The 22755-nt window shown below is 43.9% G+C and overlaps 1 protein-coding gene across 1 annotated transcript in view; it reads right to left on the reverse strand.

Annotated features, from left to right (window-relative positions):
- Positions 1-22755, reverse strand: part of LOC126262887 (phosphorylated adapter RNA export protein) — a 115633-nt gene that overhangs the window by 83358 nt on the left and 9520 nt on the right. The window contains exon 2 of the mRNA XM_049959768.1: positions 10238-10548. Coding sequence (XP_049815725.1) covers positions 10238-10548 — 311 coding nt within the window. The remainder of the gene's footprint in view (positions 1-10237; positions 10549-22755) is intronic.

The following is a 22755-nucleotide window of genomic DNA, read 5'->3' on the forward strand; positions in this document are numbered from 1 at the left end:
GTTCTGAGGCATCAAGGGATCACCAATTTAGTACTGGAGGGCAGCGTAGAGGGAGACCAAGAGATGAATACACTAAGCAGATTCAGAAGGATGTAGGCTGCAGTTGGTACTGGGAGATGAAGCTTGCACAGGATAGAGTAGCATGGAGAGCTGCATCAAACCAGTCTCAGGACTGAAGACCACAACAACAACAGCTACTGAAGCATTTAAATCAAGACTGCAATACACTTCTGTTTGCTATCATGTCACGTGCTCTCGTCAGCCAATGACAGTAGATATTCAGAGCACAGGATATGATGTAATCAGCCAATCACTGTTAAGTAGCGCAAACACACAAATTTCAGACACGAAGTGGCCAGTGAAATAGAAAGGAAAAAGCACCAAACTGACCCATGGCACTTAATGTATAACCACAGTTGCAACTCGTCTCTAGTCAAGGAAAAGTTTTGTCCAATGGATAGTACCACTAGAAGGCCGACGTGAGACGCGCTGGCTATCTATATGGTTGGACACACTGCAAAATACAAACCCGCACCCCAAAGAGGAAATTACAAAAGGGTAGCAAATACTGGATAGTACATGGAGAGCACTGAATAGATTAGGAACAGGTGTCGCAAAATGCAAAGTAAATATGGTTAAACGAGGCCACTCTGAAGATGACGTGTGTGTGTGTGTGTGTGTGTGTGTGTAGAAACACAGACAATGGGATATTTGCTCATGAGCCCACAGACGGAGTTCGTTTGCACAGCAGAAGATGTATTTTTGTGCAGTGACAAGGTCATTAAAGCTGCAAAGTTCTGAAAGAAAACAATTTAGATGTTCCTTCCCAGACATGTAAAGTAAAGTAAGTAAGTACACGAACAGGAAAAGTTAATGGTTTAAATTAATATACATGGAGTATAGTTACAACAAAAACCTAAGCTTTCACATATAATATTGGTCATCATCATATCCCCCCCTCCCCCCCCCTGAGGGTTTGGTTAAGCAGGATTCTAAGAGCACAATTTAAATCGCAGCAGCTCAATATTTCTGACAAGAAAAATTGTATATTTCACTCGTGTGCACCGAGCGTTTCGTAGGTTACCTGGCTTTATCAATGTACCGTTGAGCACTTCGACTTGTCCATTAAAAAGGCAATTACATGCTAAAATAGCTCAAAAACTCACTAAGCATTTTTTTCTGATGGATATTATATATTTTGCCATCTTTATTGCATAATTTGTAATCTTTGAAAGAACTAAAATAAATATAAAAAACTAACCTAGAAGCTTGGCCTTTTTTTTTACATGTTACCCCTTTTAGATGTATCATACACAAATGAGCTAGTAAAATTTTAAATAACGGCATCAATGGCTTGTCTTCTGGGCCCAAAATTTTTCTAAGTGGCTGGCCCTCAAAGTGTTACATTTTGAATGAGATTCAGGCACTCCACGATTTAAAAAATTCATCGCAGATTCTCACAAGTAACATAATTCACTTTGCATAAAAGGAAATTTACTTTGAAAATAACGTTTCTCAAATCACCATTCACAATGCTTTCCCATGCATGACATCATGCTCATTGAAAACTGTTTGTTGTTGTAAAGTACTGCATAGTCTTTGTCCTAAAGCCTTTGGCACATTTCACTGTCGGTACACAGTTATGTGTGCACCATGTTTTGTTGTTGTAAATGTTACATTTTCATTGCAATTGAAGTGTTATTTTGGTGTTATTCTCTTGTTTATGTTACACTGCTGCAGTATTATTCTGCAGTAGCGGGCTGAAGCAAAATTCTTAGTTGGAGTATCTGTTCTTACCAAAATCACAAAAATTTAACTGAAAACTGAAACAATGAAAAATTCACAAAATTCCAAGTAGTTACTGAGTTTTTTCCTGGACTTTCCAGTTGCCCCTGGGTGTATACACCCTGTTCACTTCAATGACAGCTTCACAGCCTGCACCATCTGGATGCTTCCCACCAGCACCAACTTTTCTGAAATGTGCAAGTGGAAACTATCCCTGCGATATATGTTCCCACAGTCCGGCCTCGGCAGCCAAAGACAGTGATTGTATGTGTGTGTTAGTTGTGCTTGTGTGAATGTGTGTTGTCTACTTTAGAAGAAGGCCTTTTGGCCGAAAGCTCACTTGATTAGCAGTCTTTCTGTTGTGCCTATTGGTAACTCAACATCTCCACTATGTGGTGAGTAACAATTTATCCATTGCACAATATTGGCATTGTTTTATATATAGAGAGATATTTACTTCAACTTATTGACAGTGATGGGATAGTTAATGCAAACCGAAACAAGGAAAAAGACTTCTGAATATTTTAAAATTTTGTCACTTCAATACAATTTTAATTATTTCTGTACAAATATCCGATTTAATACTTATTACACTTACTCAGCTCTCCAGCTTTCACAAAACATGAATGAAGCTTATAAAACATCAAGTAAAAGCGAAATGTAGGTTTTCAGCCCTTGAGACACGGTGGACTTTTTTCTGCCACCTTAGTGACTGCCTCAGCTTCCATAGTAGAGAACTTGCACTGCTTTACTGTACCTCAAAATCCACACTGCTACATACTAGTGAAGCAAGTGCGTGAAATTTTGGCAGAATATAACAAGGAACGAAGTTGCCAAAACTCTATAAGAACACATAGAAAGGTCCAATCTTCATAAACATTATGTGAAGATTCTTTTAATAAAATACCGTATTGACTCGAATCGAAGGCGCACTTTTTTTCTGGTTTTTGTAATCCAAAAAACCGCCTGCAGCCTAGAATCGAGTGCAAAGCAAGCGGAAGTTCTGAAAAATGTTGGTGGGTGCCGCCACATCTAACTTCTGCCGTCGAATATATGTAGCGCTACACAGGCATGCTTTGTAGGCACAAAGATTAATACTGGCACCAAAGCCTCTGCGTCAGTAAATAAATTTTAAAAAAAAGGTGGAAGACGAGCTTTTTTCCTCCGCCCCGAGTTTCGACCACTGCATTTTGGTACATTATCCAACAAAGTAAATACAAATTCCATATTGTTCATCTTCGAATGTAGCAGCATTTCAATGTTCTACGAAAATCCGACTGGCAAGACTGTTTGGGACGTTTGGCAATATGGCCAACTCTACATTCTGAATTTTTTCCTACCTGTGAGAAGAGATGGTTGCTAATAGGAACATTTATGAATTGTGAATCACATGCAGTATTCTCTTCACCATAAGAATAACACGAATATGAACATTTTGCCATGTATTGTTTCGTGTTTGCTACTATCTCATTTAAATCCTGCCTGCCTAATAAACTATGAAGCTAGAGTGAGATAACAGCAAACGCGGAAGAATATACATATTATGTCATGTTTATATTCGTATTATTCTTATGCCTAATAGTGATACAGTCAGAAATGAAGCGCAATTGACTAGCTTTTTAAATCTAAGATGTCTCTAATTTCTGTGCAGAATGTAATGTACTAAAGAGGCTCCTGCAAAGATTTTCAAACGGAGAAAAATTTTTGCTAACTCTCGTTCAGAACATCATCTATCATATGCAGTCTATTATTTGGTTCTTGTTGATCATTATCAAAGAAAGCAGCAGTGTAAAGTAACAACAAATACCAGTCTCTTGCCACTGTTTCGCTAATGAGACAATTCCTCTCTCTCTCTCTCTCTCTTTTTTTTTTTAATAAGCGGCTGTAGCGCGCACAAAAGCAAGCCATGCCGTGAGCGGCGTCAGGCCGTAAACACGCACTATCAGAATGCAACAAACAATGCATGACACAGTACAGTAATGCATTTTCAGCTTAGAGTGACGTAAACACCTATAACAAAGAAAATGGCGCTTATCAGATCAAAGAAAAATAAGCAATCAATTCAAACCAGACGAAGCACGTGAAAAAGGAAGGGTACCCGTATAAATACGGACGCAGTGCCTGACGCATAGCAATGGCTACCTGGTAAACCTTGACTGCTAAGCTTACAACTCGAACCCAACTACTGTAGCTGTATCGTCATTAATTCGACCTAAATTGTGTCTCATATTACAATGGGCCAACTTTGTTTCGATTTGGAGATGCGGCCTAAAACTTTTCTCCCCCCTTTAATTTCGAGTCTCAAATTTCAGGTGCGGCTTAGATTCGGGAATTTTTTTTTTCCTTGATTTTGAGTCTCATTTTTCAGATGCGGCTATGATTCGAGTAAATACGGTATTAATCAACAGAAGTTCCTGTTGCAGTAATATAAGCTTGAACAAGTTGGAAATTTGGAACCAATACTCTAGGACTGGATGTGTGTTGGATACTTCAACTGACTTTATGCCATACCTGAGCATGTGTAAAATGGATTTAGGAACAGTAATTTGATATGAAATCTGCTACACCACATGAACTATACAGTACGTTACGAAATAAAGTTAAAAAAAAAATAAATAAATAAAAAGAGTTGATTTGACAGATATTTGAACCGTGTGCATTTATACTTAACTGTTGTAATTAATTACGTTACTTCCTTATGGAAGAATTGGCTTGACAGACGACAGAACGACATGTCCTCGGTGGGAGTTACCACTTAAGAGACTCTGAAGAATGTGCAAGGTGAAGTTAATGTGCAAATGATTGGATGCTGATTGAAGGGAGGTGAATAGAAGAAAGTATACTCATAGAAATTTAATATTTGACTGAAGATAAAAATTTAATACACCACAATATATTTTTTCTCTAAAAATAATCACAGAAACAATTCAACATAGCTTTGTGTGGAGACAGATGAACACCTGGCCTTGAGATGCTTCCCCATTCACTGATTCACCAGTCTAAACATGGCTACACTGCCAATAGTAGGGCAATCCAGTGGTTGTTTCTTTCCACTGCATGTGTCTATCTGTGCTATGCTACAGACTATGAAGTACAGTGCACTGTAAATGAACATACTGTAATATCTATAACTGTAATTGTAACTTTTATAAAGAACATTACTGTAGTAGGTATTAGATGTTCGTGGCATACCTGAAAAAACTGTTATTTGAAATGGCTTCCCTTCTTTCAGTTTGGTTAACCGGGTGGTAACTGCTGTATCCTGTTACTAGGGCGTGTGCGTGTGAGTGTGCCGAGTGTAGTGTCGTCATGCATGTATACTTAAACCAAATGGCAACTGTATTAGCACTGCTGGCCACTAGAGACCGCCAGTACGAAACGTGTACACGGCACGGTCTCCACCTCACTAACTACCGTTGACTTGCACCTGTATACGTGTGGAGCAGTGCTGACTCACACTCACTGTGTTCTTTTAGTTCGTACCAGTCATATCAGTGTATTTGTGTATCGTTTATGTAGCACCTGCTGTATAATTCTTCTCTCTTATTACGTGTGGAGTCACAAGAGGCTTATTTCCGTTACTGTTCAGAGGTTTATGAATAAAGCCGTACTCACGTTACTTGGACTGATTCTGTGTATTACTTGGTTACTACACGATTCACAACGAGATTGGAACACTTTCACACGTGCAGTCTTTAAGTGCAGTTTCATCTGGTTTAGCCATTACAGATGTGCTGTAGCCAAGATTGAACAGCTTAATTTGGCAGTGACCACTTGTAAGGTTCTATTAAAAGATAGGGTACAGTTCCGCTGGTCTATCTGTCCATTTTTACTCCATATGATGATTCGGCCGAGTATTGAGAAGTTGCCAAGAAAAGATTTAGGCAGTGTTTTTTGGCTTTCAGTGTGATAGATTCAAATTTGTGAAAAGGCTTATTCCTCTCATTGATTCCAATTATGATGTATCAATTACTGTGCCAGCTTGCCCCTCTGCAAGAACCAGCAGCTCTTACTTTTGATCAAATGTGCAGTTTATTAATTAAACACCACTGCAAACGAATTCATCTAATAGCTTTGCAAGTTGAATTTTACCGATGCCGCAAGAAACCAAATCTGTCTGTCACACAGGGTCTGGGCAGCTGAACTTCACAGCCTTTGCCGTAAGTGTAAATTCATTACTGATGCCTACAATGACTCTTCACAGACTCTACAGTGCACAACACAATTATCTGTTTAGTTCTGGACAAGGAAGTGTGCCAGCAGGGTTTACTCTGTCAAAACCCCCGCTGGTAGAAGTTTTGCAAAAAGCACAATCTTTTGAAGTTTCTCAGGCAGTGTGTGACCAAATTGAAGCATAGGACGATGTGGAAGTAGTGTCACAAGATGCACCCACTAGGACGACAGATAGCTTGCATGAGGAAGTGGCAGTGTTGGTGGTAAGCTTGTGGGCCCAGCATCGAACACACCAAGGCCGGCACAAGCAGCCGTGTTCACACTGTGTCATTGTCAATGTTCCTTGTTTCCATCTTGTCCTTTCTGTTTTGTCCAGCAAAAACATTTGGCCTGGCCTCATACTGCGCTACCTGTAATGCTTGTCAGAGGAAAGGCCACACTGCCTCCAGGTGTCATTTGCCGAAGATTGCTCAGAAAATGGCCAAGGACATTAACTGTGTGACTCCAATGCTTGTCACTTCTCCCAAGTTGTTTATCAAGTTAAGTGTGCTCTGGCTACAGGTCCACACTGGTGCTGCTGTGACGCTATTGAATACTGAAACCTATGTGAGTTTTGGTTCACCACTGTTGACACCGGTCAGCAGAAGTGGTCAGTTATAACACTGTGCTGTTGGGACAACAACTGCCTCTTGCAATTCGTTCCCTCACATTTATAGTGGTTGCTGATGCTGGTGTTAAGAACTTGTTTGGGATGGACACATTTCAGGAATTTGGATTTTCTATCACCGACGCAGTTCACCTTGCGTCCGATCAGGTACCGTATTCTCAATTGGAAACACTGTGTTAGGAGTTTTTGGACTTGTTATAGAAGGTATAGGGCATGCTGTGACATTTCTGCTCATACTTCTTCGAAAGCCACGACTTGACCTTGTTTTTATCGAGTGTATCCTGTTCCTGTCACCCTGAGAGATTAAGTCAAAGTACAACTGGACAGACTTCAATCTCTACAGGTGGTGCAACATGTTATGGCTAGTGAATGGTTGTCCCTGCTGGTTGTATTTCGGAAGCTGTTTGGAAAACTTCACCTCTGTGTACTACTGTCAGCACGTGGTTGACTGCATATACGTGTCCTATCCTATGCCAGAAGGAACTGTTGGCAAAAATACTGAGTGGCCAGTAAGTTTCTAAAATTGATTCTTATGAAGTAAATCTGCAGATGCCTGTGGACAAAGAGTTCTGGTTTTGAACACTCCTTTTGATCTCTATCAATATTTGCACCTTCCTTTCGGTGTATCCAGCGCCTCTGCTATTTTCCAACAATTTTTAGAGAAATTGACTACACCTATCCAGGGTTTCATTAATTACCTCGATGATATTGTTGTCACGGGCTCCTCCACGGCCAATCACTTGAAAAATCTGTGTAATTTGTTTTCTGTCTTCCAATTTGCAGGCTCATGTTCCAAACTTGCAAAATCTCATTTTTCTGAACCTTCCATTTTTTATTTGGGGTTCGAGGTCTCGTGGGATGGGGTTCACCCTATGCCAGGCCGTATCTCCACTGTTACGTCTATGCATTGCCCCTCGTCTACGAAGAAGCATTCCTTGTTGCAGAAGAACATATCTGTTTGCTGGATCCCATATTGTGAACACGCTTTCTAAATGTTGAAATCCAAACTACCCTCAGCCCCTTGTTTAGCTGCATTCTGTCTGGGTCAGCACACAGTTTTGGCGAATGATGCCTCACAGTACGGCCTTGCCACAGTCCCAGTGCACTGATATGCCATGGCTGTGAATGATCTGTTGTTTTCACCTCTAAATCTCTTCTCTCACACTGGCCCAGCAGTGTTACTCTCAAGTGGAAAAAAGAGACTCTTGCCATAATCTGCACTCTCCAAAAATTTCATATTTATTGTATGGCTCCAAGTTTCATCTTATTACTGACTGTAAAGCCTTGGGTTCCTTGTTTAACCCTCACACTTCTTTGCCTTACAAGGCAGCACACCACCTAAAACACTGGGCACTATTCTTGTCTTGCTACAATTACGAAAACCGTTTTTGACCTACACCTAAACATGCCAATCAGACGTCTTGCCCCACCTTCCTGTGGATCCTGATCCCGATTTTGATCGTGAAGAACTGCTTTGCTTCCATCTTTATACTGAAATTTAGGCTGCTGTTGCTGCTGAGCCGGTTCTTCCCCAAGTGGTTTGGTTTGTTCAACAGCGCAGGTCAGACAAAACGCTGGGTCGGGTTTTGGATGCCCTGCGCAACTACTTTTCCTTACTGTATCCTCTCTCTGTTTTTGACGGTGTTTTTCTGTTGTTCATGGAAGACCTCTCTCTCAGAGTAGCCATTCTCACAGCGTTATGGCATGAGGTTCTATTCCTTTTCCACCAGAGCCATTGGGGAGTTTCATTCACTAAACTGTTAGCTAGGAGGCGTGTTTTGGCCAGGGATTGATGGTGAAACCATTAATTTTGTCGCAACTTGTGATCAGTTTGCCCAACAACAAGCAGCTCCCAGAGTGTCTCTCTGTCCCCCTGGACTGCCCCACACCAGTCATGGGTACGCATTCATGTAGACTTTGAGCTCCCAGGGTCTCTCTCTGTCCCCCTGGACTGCCCCACACCAGTCATGGGTACGCATTCATGTAGACTTTGCAGGTCAATTCTTAAGTTACTACTGGCTCTTGGTTGTGGATGCATTTTCCTTTTCTTTCCATGCTCTGGCGTGCATTGACATTGGATGAGGTTACATTACATACACTTTTGAGGGTCTTTTTATAATGAGCTGTTGCCTTGAGCCTTAGCTTCTGATAATGGGCCCCAGTTCATTTCTCACACATTTCAATTGTTTTGTTACAGTCATAGAGTTTGTCATGTTATGGCTCCGCCATTCCACCCTCAATCAAATAACGAGGCGGAACGACTAGTGTGTATATTCAAGTCCCAAATGAAGAAGTTTGTTGTGGATTCTTCACTGAATGAAGCCTTTCTCCGTTTTCTGAGCACCTATCGCTTCATGCCTATGGGGGAGCAGAGTGTTGGTTCACAGCTGGCTGCCACACACACTCCTCTTCCTTCTGCAGCCTGCGCTACATCTTCCGCGGTCAGGCAAGTGTGGACGTGAGGGTTTGGAAACCGGACCAAGTGCATACTGACCACTCTTGTCCACCGCCAGGGACACCATCTTTGTGACGTCCATACGGCCGATGGGCTGGTGGCACACCACCTTGACCAGCTGCACCCTCGCTCGTCACTGAAAGCAACCTGAGGGTACGGCCCCTGCTGATGCAGTCTGCCCCACCACCCTCTGCCTTGCATCCATCGTTGCCTGCTTTGGAAGTGTCCCCATCCCATTGGCTGCCTCGTTCATGTGCAAATGTATTAGTGACTTACTTGCCACACATTAATTACTGTGAATCTGCATTAATGTTAGGTTATTGCACTCAGAACAATCATCACTGTTATAGCACATCAATCAAGTGCAGTATGTGGCTTACCCATTATCTGTGCATAAATAATAGTAAATGAGACGTTATATGTCCATAAACAGTAGGTTATTGAATATCATACTGCAATTAAAGTGTTTTGGACTGTAAACCTGGTCTGGACTGCATCATTTGAAATTGCCCACTTTTGATAATCACTTTTCAGCAAGATTCAATGGAGGTGTATTAGCACAGGTAAACATGGTAATGTTACAGACTAAGTAAAAATTGTTTAAAGTAGAACAATGGCAGTAAATTACCGATATACTTTTTATCAGCTTCCTGTCTTTGTAAATGTACAACTTCATTTGCTCCACATCCCCGTAAATTCTCCTTCATTATGCAATCTACATGGTGAATGTATGTGTGAAAACTCAGTATTTTATGTATTTCAGGATCTTTAGTTTTGCAACATATTGAAATCTGACCCTGATAAATGTGAAACTGAAGTTTCTGTCTTCAGAGAATACAATTCCTTTATCTGTTAATCTTTAATTAATATTTACAATGGTTACTTTTTATCACTCTTCCAAAATAATATTTTAGTTTTCACCATTAGAACAATGCCAACATTTCATGCAAAATAATAATATACACGATTATACAGTAAACTTTTGACTCACATCACACACGAGGAAACAAAGCCTTAGGAAACTTAATACTTGTCCTTACTGAACAATATGATTTACATGATTTAGGCACTGAAAATCACTTGCGCAATTCACAATCACTGAAACTTGTGTTGAAAAAAAAAAACTACCAATAATACAAAATGTATCTGAAACATACCTGCTGCGGTCTATAATCTTGTTGGCAACATCAATATTTACAAGATCATCCGTAAGTGTCGACTCTTGCAACTCTGCACACCAAATATCATACTTCTTCTTTTTAATTCCTGGTTTCAGACGTGTATCAACAGAAGTAGTGCGTTCAGTTTGCATTTTATGTCTTTTTGCACTGAAGCACGGGGAGTCACTGTCTTCACTTCCACTGTCTGAACCATCACCAGCACCATCATCACTGTTTGCATCGTCCACATGGACATTAGGAGCAGCAGAGTAGCTTACTGGCCTCTCGAGCGGTGTGTACTCCACGATCTGTGCAATTACAGGAAATTGTATTATATGAAATCTATTTCTAAAAATTTAGAGCAGCTCATATGCAAGAATTAACAACTGCACGAAAGTATCGTAAACAGTACCACAAAATTTTCTAAAAGCAACATTTTACGATTTAAAAATTTCATTTATCTCTCAATAAATGGAGACGTACTTGAACTTCTTTAAACACAAATATTCCAGTTAAGGCTTAACCACAACCATTATGAACATCATTAAAAATAAAAATTACTCTGAAGGATTAACCTCCATGACCTGGTAGATGTTTTTTTTATTAACTGAAGCATTTGATACTGCTTCGTCAACTCACAGCCAAACCATCAACTTCAACCTAACCCACATCTCAGACTACAGTACAGATTAGACAGTCACCACAACCTACATTCTAAAACTAACACAGATGCTGGGTTGGGGTGGGTGGACAAAACTACTATCGGTGATCTAATCTCTTTTGGTATGTGCATGTATGACATCACACACCGAAAGATCATTACATTACAGGATGAAGCTGACAGGTTCACTTTACCCAATTTCTTTCAGTTAATAAAGGATCAGTGATTTATAGGTATGAATTCTTGTGGGCAATTGTGGCACACTCCTTCAATGGTCACATGCTGCTTTTCCAGTCACACACTTTTTATACATAGTAATACTGTAGGACTATGGACACCAAGTATGATGATGCAGAACACAATGGAAACTACTGCATTAAAGACACCACAAAGACACAAAGCGCATTTACAGGATGCCCTCTCTATGATAGTCATTTCATTTGCAAAAACTTCCAGGTGAAAGTAGTCCTCCCCCCCCCCCCTCCACAGGTCATAGGCCTGCTTTGGATGTGGATGAAGAATAAAGGGTTAACATTCTACTAATCATAATACAGGATGTTAAAATCCTGAATATTAAGGGAAACTGGAGACTCTAAAAAGAAGACTGTGTGCAGGCTTAAGTGAAAGATGGTACGGATTAGTGAAATGAAGTGGAGAGATGCCAGACATTTTTGGTCAGATAACAAAAGATGCTAACCACAGAATCAGTGAATAGTGTAATAGAAGTTGGCAACATTATGAGCAGTGTAATGGCACAGATATGTCTCTTAATTTTTCCAGGGTTTTGTGAAACACCTGTACTCTTAGCAGTTGGTATAACTGAATAACTTTTCATAACTGACATTCAGAAAAGCTTAAGCAGCATTATTATTGTTAGCTAAGGTTCTGAGATGATTCTGGGTTTGCCTGGATTGAATTTTTATGTTTCAGGTGCTCCAGGGGTGCCGTTTGGCAGCGAAAGACACTCTTTTGAAGAGTTTCGATCTTCACAAATAGTCCCTCACAGTCTGAAGTGTTGTGCATTGCAACGTGGAGCTCCTCCCTGGCGAAGTCCCATTGTTTTTATAAACACAGATCTGAGAATGTATAACGAAGAAAAGAGAAGAGTCCGATGACATAAATTTGCCAAATGAGGTGTTCTTGTGAAACGAATTAAGTGTAATCTGAGTTGTAGACTGCGAGTCGTAGTGTGGCCAATAAACCAAACTGTATCCAGAGTACATAGCCTGTTCTTCTTCGCAAGAAAAGTAGCATTAATGGAAAACAGCTAGAAGAACTGGAAGTTTCGTCTGGTATAAGATAAAAGCACACTTAAAGATTGGGAAACCTTCACAACAGCCAGGCAGGAAATAGAGTCAGTTATTATGAGCAACACAGCAATTAGACTATTCATCTGAAGATTGATACTATGCCAACACCAACCATCATTGTACAAGTTTGCATAGGCACACCACAAGCTTATGACAAGGAAACAGAATATATATAAGAAAATACAGAGACTGAAGAATATGTGAATGGCAATGAAAATTTGATATTCTTAGGTGACTAGAACACCACCGAAGGGAAGGGAATGGAAGTGTTACTGCGAGTTACAGACGCTGATCGGCAGCAAATGGATATGCTTACACATGCACTGACTGTGGCGATGGCATTCAGCCATTCAATTCACTTATCGATGTACATTCGGCGGTGATGACACCATGAAGACTTCTCTGCAGTTTAATTATCCCAAGAGCCAGATTCCATGCTTTGTCCATATTAAAACCATTATCTCTATTTATTAAATTGTTAGCTAATCCAATCTCTACAGCTTGAAGACAGAATCCCAAAAGGAAGAGGTGGATGTTAGAATCTTCACATCACTGTAGTCCACGGAATGCCCTGTATCCATGCAATGTTCGGCCACAGCTAACTTGTCTGGTTGTGATAAGTGTACGTATCTTCAATGTTCCATGCATCTCTCATGAACGGAGTGTGACTTCTCACAATTTCCTCAAGGAATCTGATACACACCCGCCTTATGAAGCAATAAATCGTCCTTTACAGGGACAAGTAAAGCTGCAGTTTTCGTGGGAGGCCAGAAGATCACCTTAACACAGTGTTTCTCGAGAATTCAGCCTATCTTCGATGAAAGAGTAGCCACACTGTGTGACCTTCCAGCCTACCATGAAAATTGCAGTGGAAGAAATTTTATTTGCACAGCTGCATGCCCGAAATTTAATGGACTATTAATTGCACCACAAAAGGTTGAAAATGCACACTGTCTTCCACAATTACAAGGAAAAAGGTATATTGGGAAAGACCAGAAGTCACAGGGAGATAACTAACTGGACTATATCGTGTTCCGACAATGATTTACAAATCAAATTTGGGATTACAATGAGGTGACCAAAGTCATGGGATACCTCCTAATATTGTGTCAAACTTCCTTTTGATCAGCATAGTGCAATGACTCGACACGGCATGGATTCAACAAGCTGCTGGAAGTCTCCTACAGAAAAACTGAGCCATACAACTTCTACAGCCATCCATAACTGTGAAAGTGTTGCTGATACAGGATTTTGTGCATGACCTGACCTCTCGATTATGCCTACAGATGTTCGGTAGGATTCATGTTGAGTGATCTAGGTGGCCAAATCATTCACTTGAATTGTCCAGAATGTTCTTCAAACCAAACGCGAACAACTGTGGCTAGGTGACAAGACACTGTTTGGGAATGTGAAATCCACGTAGCCAAACATAAGCACTTCTAGTCAATGATCAGATCAGTTGAGTTGGATTGGTTGGTTAGTTGGTCTGAGGAGTGAGCACGCCAAGTTTCTGTTAAAAGCAACTTGCCATCATTGAATTTCTCACTGCAGAGAAAGAACCTGTGGAAAACATTCACAAACACTTGTGCAAAGTCTATGGAGCACCTGCTGTCGACATAAGTACAGCTAGTCACTCGGCATGGAAGATGAGGTTATCGGTATGCAGTTCGGCAGAGCTCCATGATTTGCAGAGACCATCCACAGCTGTCACTCCTGTCCTAACCCCCTTGGACATCCGCTTGTTTGGACTAATTAAAGGACACCATTCGTGGAAGACATTTTGAGGATGATGAGGAGGTGATTCACACAGTGAAGCACTGGCTCCACCACCAGGACAAGGATTGGTACCAACAGGGCATACACACCATTGTTTCGCACTGGAGGAAGGCCATGGAACGGGATGCAGATTATGTGGAAAAATAGGGTGTGTAAATAAAACACCATTCTTTTGTGTGTGTAATTCTCTGTTCACTAAAGAATTGTTGAAGAAAAAAATGTGGTGAATTACTTTCGAGGCAACCCTCACAAGTCAGCCACTGAGTTATCATCCCCTAACACTAGGAGTAGTGAGTCATGGAGATTAACAGTCCTTCGCAGGGTGTCTAGGATGAGACAGTCCAGCAAAATGTGGATCACCATGAAATGGGAACCACAACAACAAAATGGTGGGTCCCCATGTCACTGGAGATGACCATGAGTCAGCCAAGTATGGTCGATGCGGGGGTCGGCAAAGGAAAGTGGAGGCCTTGCAAGAGACCTGCATGGAGAACCTCCACAGATCTGTAATCTCCTTTGTCAGTCATAGTTTCTTTGGTGAAGTCCGAGTTAGCCATTCCGTATTCCAGAGACCTAAAACTTTAGAGCATAACACCGATTGAAAGTCTGTTTCTGGAATATTGATCTCAAGAGCGAGTTCATTCCTCGGGATCCTGACGTGGCCTGGGATCCAGACAAAGGTCACTGAGCATCCCCACTGTCTGAGGGCGTACAGGGAATCCTGAATAGCAATGGTCAAGGGATGATGGAGGTAACACTGGTCGAGAGCTCGCAAGAACCCACCGGTGCAGGAATGGATAAGTCCAAGAGCACAAAGGGTGGTACCAACTTCACAGTGAAAACACAACAGCCATCTGGCAAAGGGCACAGTTCAGTATGTCCCATGTGAGTGTAAGCAAAGCCCATGTGACCAGCAACCATCAAGCCATCAGTATAGACTACTGACGAACCACAGGAAGTGACAAGGATGGAGAAAAATTGGTGAGAGAGGGCCTCGGAGGGACTGAGCCTTTTGGACCGTGTGACAGATAAAGACAAAACTGTGGCCGAGGGATGCACCATGGAGGTGTACGTGAGTGGGCCAGGAGGAGATGTGGCAGAGGAATCACCTGGAGGTCACAGAGGTCGGACCGGACGCATATGACAATCGCAATCCCTGATCTGGGCCACCTTCACTGGAGATGGATATCCCGTGTTTGGAAAGAGAAGATGGTAGTTTGGATGTTTAGGGGAGCTGTGAACATATGTAGCATAACTGACAAGCCGTTGTTGGCGTCTGATCCAAAATAGAGGGACCTCAGCCTCAATGAGTAAGCTGTTTGAAAAGCTAGTTCGAACAGGGCTAGTTTGATAAGCTCCTATCGCAAGTCGAACCCTGCAGTGGTGTCCACTACCCACAACACTGAGGGTGATGCTGAATTGTATGCCACACTCTCATAATCAAGATCAGATTACATCAGGGTTTTGTACAGCTGCAGAAGAGTAGTGTGATCTGCACCCCAGCTAGTGTGACTCAGGCAGCAAAGTATATGAAGGTGCAACAAGCACTTATGCTTAAGGTGGGGAAGATGAGGAATCCATGTTAACCGAGGGATGAAGACCAGTCCTAAAAAGCAATACGTCTCCACCACATTGAGTAGTTGGTCATTGAGGTAACGTTCTGGTTGTGGACAAATGGTATGACACCAACAAAAGTGCGTGATCCGAGTCTTGACGGCTGAAAACCGAAAGCTATGGATGATTGCCCATGCCTGCACTTTTCATATGAGACCTTGCAGTCAACATTCAGTGACACCCACACTCTAGGATCAATAGTAGAGGCAAAAGTCATCAGCATACTAGGAGGGTGATACTGAGCACCCCACAGCTGCTGTTAGACCATTGATGGCTACTAGAAAGAGAGGGACACTCACCACAGAGCCCTGCGGGACCCCATTCTCTTGGGTATGGGGGGGGGGGGGGTGTACTGTGGGAAGCACTGACTCGAACCCGCAAAGTACGGTGCAACAGGAAGTTCTCGATAAAAATCGGGAGCGGATCCCAGAGACCCCACTCGTGTAAGGTAGCAAGGATGTGGTGTCATAAGCCTTTTGCAAGTCGAAGAAGGTGTTGGTGTCGGGAAAAAGCTGTTTGCATAGCAGAATACAGGTAAACCAGATTATCAGTAGTGGAACGGCCTTGGCAAAAACCACCCTGGGATGGAGCCAGAAGACTCCAAGACACAAGGAGCCAACACAGCCGCCTGCTCATCACACGTTAAAGTAACTTACAAAGAACATTGGTGATGGTTGGTTGATTGTTTTGGGGAAGGAGACCAGACAGCGAGGTCATCGGTCTCATCGGATTAGGGAAGGACGGGGAAGGAAGTCGTCCGTGCCCTTTGAAAGGAACCATCCCGGCATTTGCCTGGAGTGATTTAGGGAAATCACGGAAAACCTAAATCAGGATGGCCGGATGTGGGATTGAACCGTCGTCCTCCCGAATGCAAGTCCAGTGTCGAACCACTGCGCCACCTCGCTCGGTGAACATTGGTGAGACTTATTGGGCAATAACTGTTCATCGCTAGAGGGTGCTTACCCAGTTTCAGCCATTGTGATGGGAACTCGTCTTCGCTCCAGATGTAGTTAAAGATGGCAAGTATACGACACTGACAATCCACCAGGGGGTGCTTGATCATTTGGTTGTAGATGCTGTCCGGCCCAGGTACTGTATCAGGGCAGCAGGCTAGGAGACTGATGAATTCCCACTCGCTGAATGGAGTATTATATGGATCCATGTGGCATGTAATAAAAGATAATTGCTTTCGCTACACCCGCTGGTTTAGGACACAAAAGCCTGTTTGATAATTCTCAGACACCGAGGCTCAAGCACAAAGCACAGCAAAATGTTCGCAAAGGTGTCTGTGTCAGTGTAGACAGTGCCATTCTACCAGGTACTCCTACAGGTGTCTGGAATCTGTAGAGACATTTGATATTCACCCAAACCTGCAAAACAGAGGTATGTGGTCCGATGGTTGAAACATACGTTCCCAGCATGCTTGCTTCCACCGTTTCATTAGGTGGTGGACCCTTCCATGGAGCCATTAAAAGGCAATGAGGTGCTCCATTGATGGGTCCCACTTAAAGTGCTGGGAAGCCTGCCTACAATCTCTAATGGCCTCTGTGACTTTTGGTAACCACCAACGTAAAGTCTTCCATTGGGGCGGGCCTGAGGAACAAGGGATCACTAAATCAGCTGCCGAAAGAATGGCTGTAGTTGTATTTTGGACTGTCTCCACCATGTGGTGGAGAACCAACAGCAACAACAGAGGAAAAAGCACCCCAGACAACACTGTTGAGAGCCCATCTGGGCAGGCATCCAGGGGAGATATGCTGAGGCAGGGACAGGAAGATCTGGAAGTGGTCAATAGCATGCAGGTCATTGCGAACTCTTCAGTGGGTGGATGGGAGAACAAAAGGGCTGCAAATAAAACGTCAGTGGCCGTGCACCACACTGAAGTGTGTAATATCCTGAAACGCCCTTACCCACACAGTCAAGGCCTCCAAATGTGTATCACCTGCCTTGACATGACTGGGTGTTTGGGTTGTTCTCATCATTTCGTCATCATTCATTAAAGGGCGAGATTGGACTGAGCAAAGGTTGGGAATTTGTATGGGTGCTGATAACCGCGCAGTTGAGTGCCCCACAAACCAAACATCATCATCATCCAAATGTGTATTAAGAGGCACAAGATCACTATATAAAGTGTCCAGAACATATGTGCAAACTCCACCCAAACACCCTGTCATAGGTAGCACGATTATTATAACAACCCCAGTATTCATGAAGGGCTGGGGTCCATGTCTTGTGAAAGGATGCAGAAAATACGGGAAGTGTTTAAAAGCTGTCATAGCTCAGAAAGGTGGTGGAAAAACCGGTACAATTACACCGGATAATAATGCTGTCGATGTACTGTGAGGCCATGAAGGGATCAAGGAGGTAGGTTATGGCCTAGGGTTATCTGCTGATGCAGGTTGAGAGGTTATGGCATCAATATACATAGGTTCTTGGATCAGTTGTGCAGTGTAAATTGGGGCCTCAGGACCACCGGAATCTCCACATCAGCCACAGGGATGGAAGAGGTGGGTCTGATGGTTTGGGGGCCACCGTAATGTCTGTCTTCTAGGAGGACTTTTTCTTGTCTTTTCTCTCCTTAGAGGACTTTCGACGATTGCAAGGGCTTCTCTGAATCAGTTTTAGGCAAAGATAATCATAAGCCCTGTGACCGGCAGGCCAATGGCTCATGTTTGGTTGTAGACCAGTGGAAAGCTTGGAAGAAAGTGTCCTGAGGGACCCCTCCCTGCCAAGAGAAGCTGAAAGAAGGTGATTCGTCTCCGGCTGAGAGGTGGGGACCAATGTCCCTGGTTAGTGGGAAGTCACTAATGCCAAAGTAGATGTAGGGCAAGCAGCAAGAGGGGAGTCCGCTAACCATCAGGGAGGCAGACATGGTTGAGCGGCCCTGAGGGACCACCGTAGGAGGTGTAACACGCAGGAGTACCATCACCTAAGTGGGCGTTGTCATAGCTGTCGCATATGACACTGTTTCACTTGCTGGTTGCAACTGTTCATAATATTTCCTGGCCTACTGGTTAGTTCAGTTTGTCCAGAGTCTTGTATTTCTATATTTTCTTTTCTCTCTAGAAAACAGTGCAGTCTAGTGAGCAGCGAGAATGGTGGAACGGTGATTTCCACAGCTGACACAGATAGGGGATGAAGCACAAGGAGTGTTGCATGCAGCACTCATTCACAATCTCTACAAATGGGGCTAGCATTGCAATGCAAAAACACGTGCCCAAATTTCAAACACTTGAAGCATGGCAGAAGGGGGAGGGAAATATATGGTTTCACATCGCATCAGTATACAATCACCATGACCTTTTCAGGCGATGAATCACCCTCAAAGGCAAAGATGAAAGCACCAGTAACAACCCTATTGTCCTTTGGCTCTCTATGTACACAACGGACAAAGTGTACAGCCCGTCACTACTCCAAGCTGATTCATAGCTCTTCATCGAACTGCAAGAGCAGGTCTCGGTGGAAAATGATTCCCTGAACAAGATTTAGACTATAATGGGGAGAGACAGCTTGTTACAAGCGAGCAGCGCCCATGATGGGCAGGGGATCAATAACAGAACCAAGTATGTAGTCCTCGACAACAAGTGTCTTATCAGGACTGCTCGTCAGGAATGCCCCAGGGAAGTGTGATAGGACCACTTTTGTGCTCAATATAAATAAATGTTTTTTTCGGACTGGATGGGTAGCAATCTGGGGTTGTTTGCTAATGATGCCATGGTGTATGGTAAGGCGTCAAAGTTGAGTGACTGAAGGAAGATACATGACTTACACAAAATTTACAATTAATGTAATGAATGGCAACTAGATCTAAATATTAAAAATGCAAGTTAATGTGGATGAGTAGCAAGAGCAAACATGTAATGTTTGGATACGGTATTACTACTGTCCTGTTTGACACAGTCAAGTCGTTTAAATATTTGAGTGTAACGTTGCAAAGCAATTTGAGGTAGAATGAGCATGTGAGAACTGTGGTAGGGAAGGCAAATGGTCAACTTCGGTTTACTGGGAGAATTTTAGGAAAGTGTAATTCACCTGTAAAGGAGACCGCTTATAGGGACACTGATGTGCCCTATTCTTGGGTGCTGCTCGAGCGTACAGGATCTGTACCAGGTCAGATTGAAGGAAGACATCATCAAAGCAATTCATAAGCAGGCTGCAAGATTTATTACTCGTAGGTTCAAACAACACATACACTCCTGGAAATGGAAAAAAGAACACATTGACACCGGTGTGTCAGACCCACCATACTTGCTCCGGACACTGCGAGAGGGCTGTACAAGCAATGATCACACGCACGGCACAGCGGACACACCAGGAACCGCGGTGTTGGCCGTCGAATGGCGCAGGCTGCGCAGCATTTGTGCACCGCCGCCGTCAGTGTCAGCCAGTTTGCCGTGGCATACGGAGCTCCATCGCAGTCTTTAACACTGGTAGCATGCCGCGACAGCGTGGACGTGAACCGTATGTGCAGTTGACGGACTTTGAGCGAGGGCGTATAGTGGGCATGCGGGAGGCCGGGTGGACGTACCGCCGAATTGCTCAACACGTGGGGCGTGAGGTCTCCACAGTACATCGATGTTGTCGCCAGTGGTCGGCGGAAGGTGCACGTGCCCGTCGACCTGGGACCGGACCGCAACGACGCACGGATGCACGCCAAGACCGTAGGATCCTACGCAGTGCCGTAGGGGACCGCACCGCCACTTCCCAGCAAATTAGGGACACTGTTGCTCCTGGGGTATCGGCGAGGACCATTCGCAACCGTCTCCATGAAGCTGGGCTACGGTCCCGCACACCGTTAGGCCGTCTTCCGCTCACGCCCCAACATCGTGCAGCCCGCCTCCAGTGGTGTCGCGACAGGCGTGAATGGAGGGACGAATGGAGACGTGTCGTCTTCAGCGATGAGAGTCGCTTCTGCCTTGGTGCCAATGATGGTCGTATGCGTGTTTGGCGCCGTGCAGGTGAGCGCCACAATCAGGACTGCATACGACCGAGGCACACAGGGCCAACACCCGGCATCATGGTGTGGGGAGCGATCTCCTACACTGGCCGTACACCACTGGTGATCGTCGAGGGGACACTGAATAGTGCACGGTACATCCAAACCGTCATCGAACCCATCGTTCTACCATTCCTAGACCGGCAAGGGAACTTGCTGTTCCAACAGGACAATGCACGTCCGCATGTATCCCGTGCCACCCAACGTGCTCTAGGAGGTGTAAGTCAACTACCCTGGCCAGCATGATCTCCGGATCTGTCCCCCATTGAGCATGTTTGGGACTGGATGAAGCGTCGTCTCACGCGGTCTGCACGTCCAGCACGAACGCTGGTCCAACTGAGGCGCCAGGTGGAAATGGCATGGCAAGCCGTTCCACAGGACTACATCCAGCATCTCTACGATCGTCTCCATGGGAGAATAGCAGCCTGCATTGCTGCAAAAGGTGGATATACACTGTACTAGTGCCGACATTGTGCATGCTCTGTTGCCTGTGTCTATGTGCCTGTGGTTCTGTCAGTGTGATCATGTGATGTACCTGACCCCAGGAATGTGTCAATAAAGTTTCCCCTTCCTGGGACAATGAATTCACGGTGTTCTTATTTCAATTTCCAGGAGTGTAAGTGTTACGGAGATGCTTCAGTAACTCAAATGGAAATCCCTGTAGGGAAGGCAACGTTCTTTTTGAGAAACACTATTGAGAAAATTTAGAGAACCGGCATTTGAAGCTAACTGCTGAACAATTTTACTGCCGCCAACATACATTGCACATAAGGACCATGAAGGTAAGGTACAAGAAATCAGGGCTAATATGGAGGTATAGAGACAACTGTTTTTCCCACACTCTACTTGCCAGTGGAACAGGAAAGGAAATGACTAGCAGCGGTACAGGGTATCCTCTGCTATGCACTGTACGGTGTCTTGTGGACTATCTATGAAGATGTAGATATAGAGATGGTTGAAACTTTCTCAAACTTATCTTCTAAATTCTCCATAAAGAATAAGGGCTTTGCGGCCACAAAAGAATCACCATTACTCCTCATGCAAAGCAAGCATTGCGGCAAGCATTTCTCTGCATGCTGCTTAGCCCTACATCCCTCCCACAGCAATGTAAAAGAAAGGAACATTTTAGGGTTGCATCTCTCTGCAATAAAAGATGACTTTCCTTCCATGGAGACTGCTGGAGCTGTATGGCCACCAGCGGGAGATAAATTCATCCGCTTCATTTGCAGCTCATCCACCATGGTGCCATCCACTCCTAAATCGGGCTCTCCAAACGGATACTGCCCAGCCTCATCACAGCTACCTGGCCAGTAATCTGTTGATTAGAGTCCCCATGCCCCAATCATGATGTTCACATATACCTTGGCACACATGGGGAGTTTTCAGCTCAAGTACTAACATTGCAATCCCTGTGTGATCAGGAGGCTACCACCATGCAGGTACTTGATGAGCCCCCCCCCCCCCCCCCCCTCACACACACACAAGTAGATGGCTACCATGCTCAGTTTTGGGTGTTCTGCTTTATTAAAGCAAAGGGTGCAAAGACAGAAAGGTGCAAAGGTAGGGCATACACCACACTGGGCAACCTTGCCTGCACAATCTGCATTTCTGATGAATTTTGAAAATGGAGGCAGGTCAAACCTAACAATGGGGACCAATGTGTTTATTGAATGAAAAGTTGTAGTAAATGCCGGAAAAGGAAACTCAAATCCCAGTCATAAACCAGGTCCAAGCAGGGTAACCAGAGGAGAGGCACAGGGGGAAAGGGATAATGGAAACATAAGCTCACAGCACAGAAAGCAAGTAGTGCTGCAAAGGCTGGGGCCTGCGGTAGCCAAGCAAATATTGACAAAAGAGTTGTCAGCCCATTGGGGGTATAATGACATGCAATCAAAGACCTGATGAAGGATGTGATTCAGTTGGTCCAGTCTGCGATGTTACTGGGTGACGAAGAGAGCATTTCTTTATAGAGGGTTCTTGGGGATGGGGAGAGGGTTGGCGATGCACTGAGAAATGGCACGGGAGATCTGCTTGCAGACTAAGTCTGGGGATAGTGCCTATCTGTGAAGGCCTTGATACCTTCAGCATACTGGGCAAGGAGGGAGTTCTTGTCACTGCAGATATGCTGTCTGTGGGTGGCCACACTGTATTGGCGGGG

The sequence above is a fragment of the Schistocerca nitens genome, chromosome 6 (assembly GCF_023898315.1).
Source record: "Schistocerca nitens isolate TAMUIC-IGC-003100 chromosome 6, iqSchNite1.1, whole genome shotgun sequence".
In the NCBI taxonomy this organism is placed as follows: domain Eukaryota; kingdom Metazoa; phylum Arthropoda; class Insecta; order Orthoptera; family Acrididae; genus Schistocerca; species Schistocerca nitens.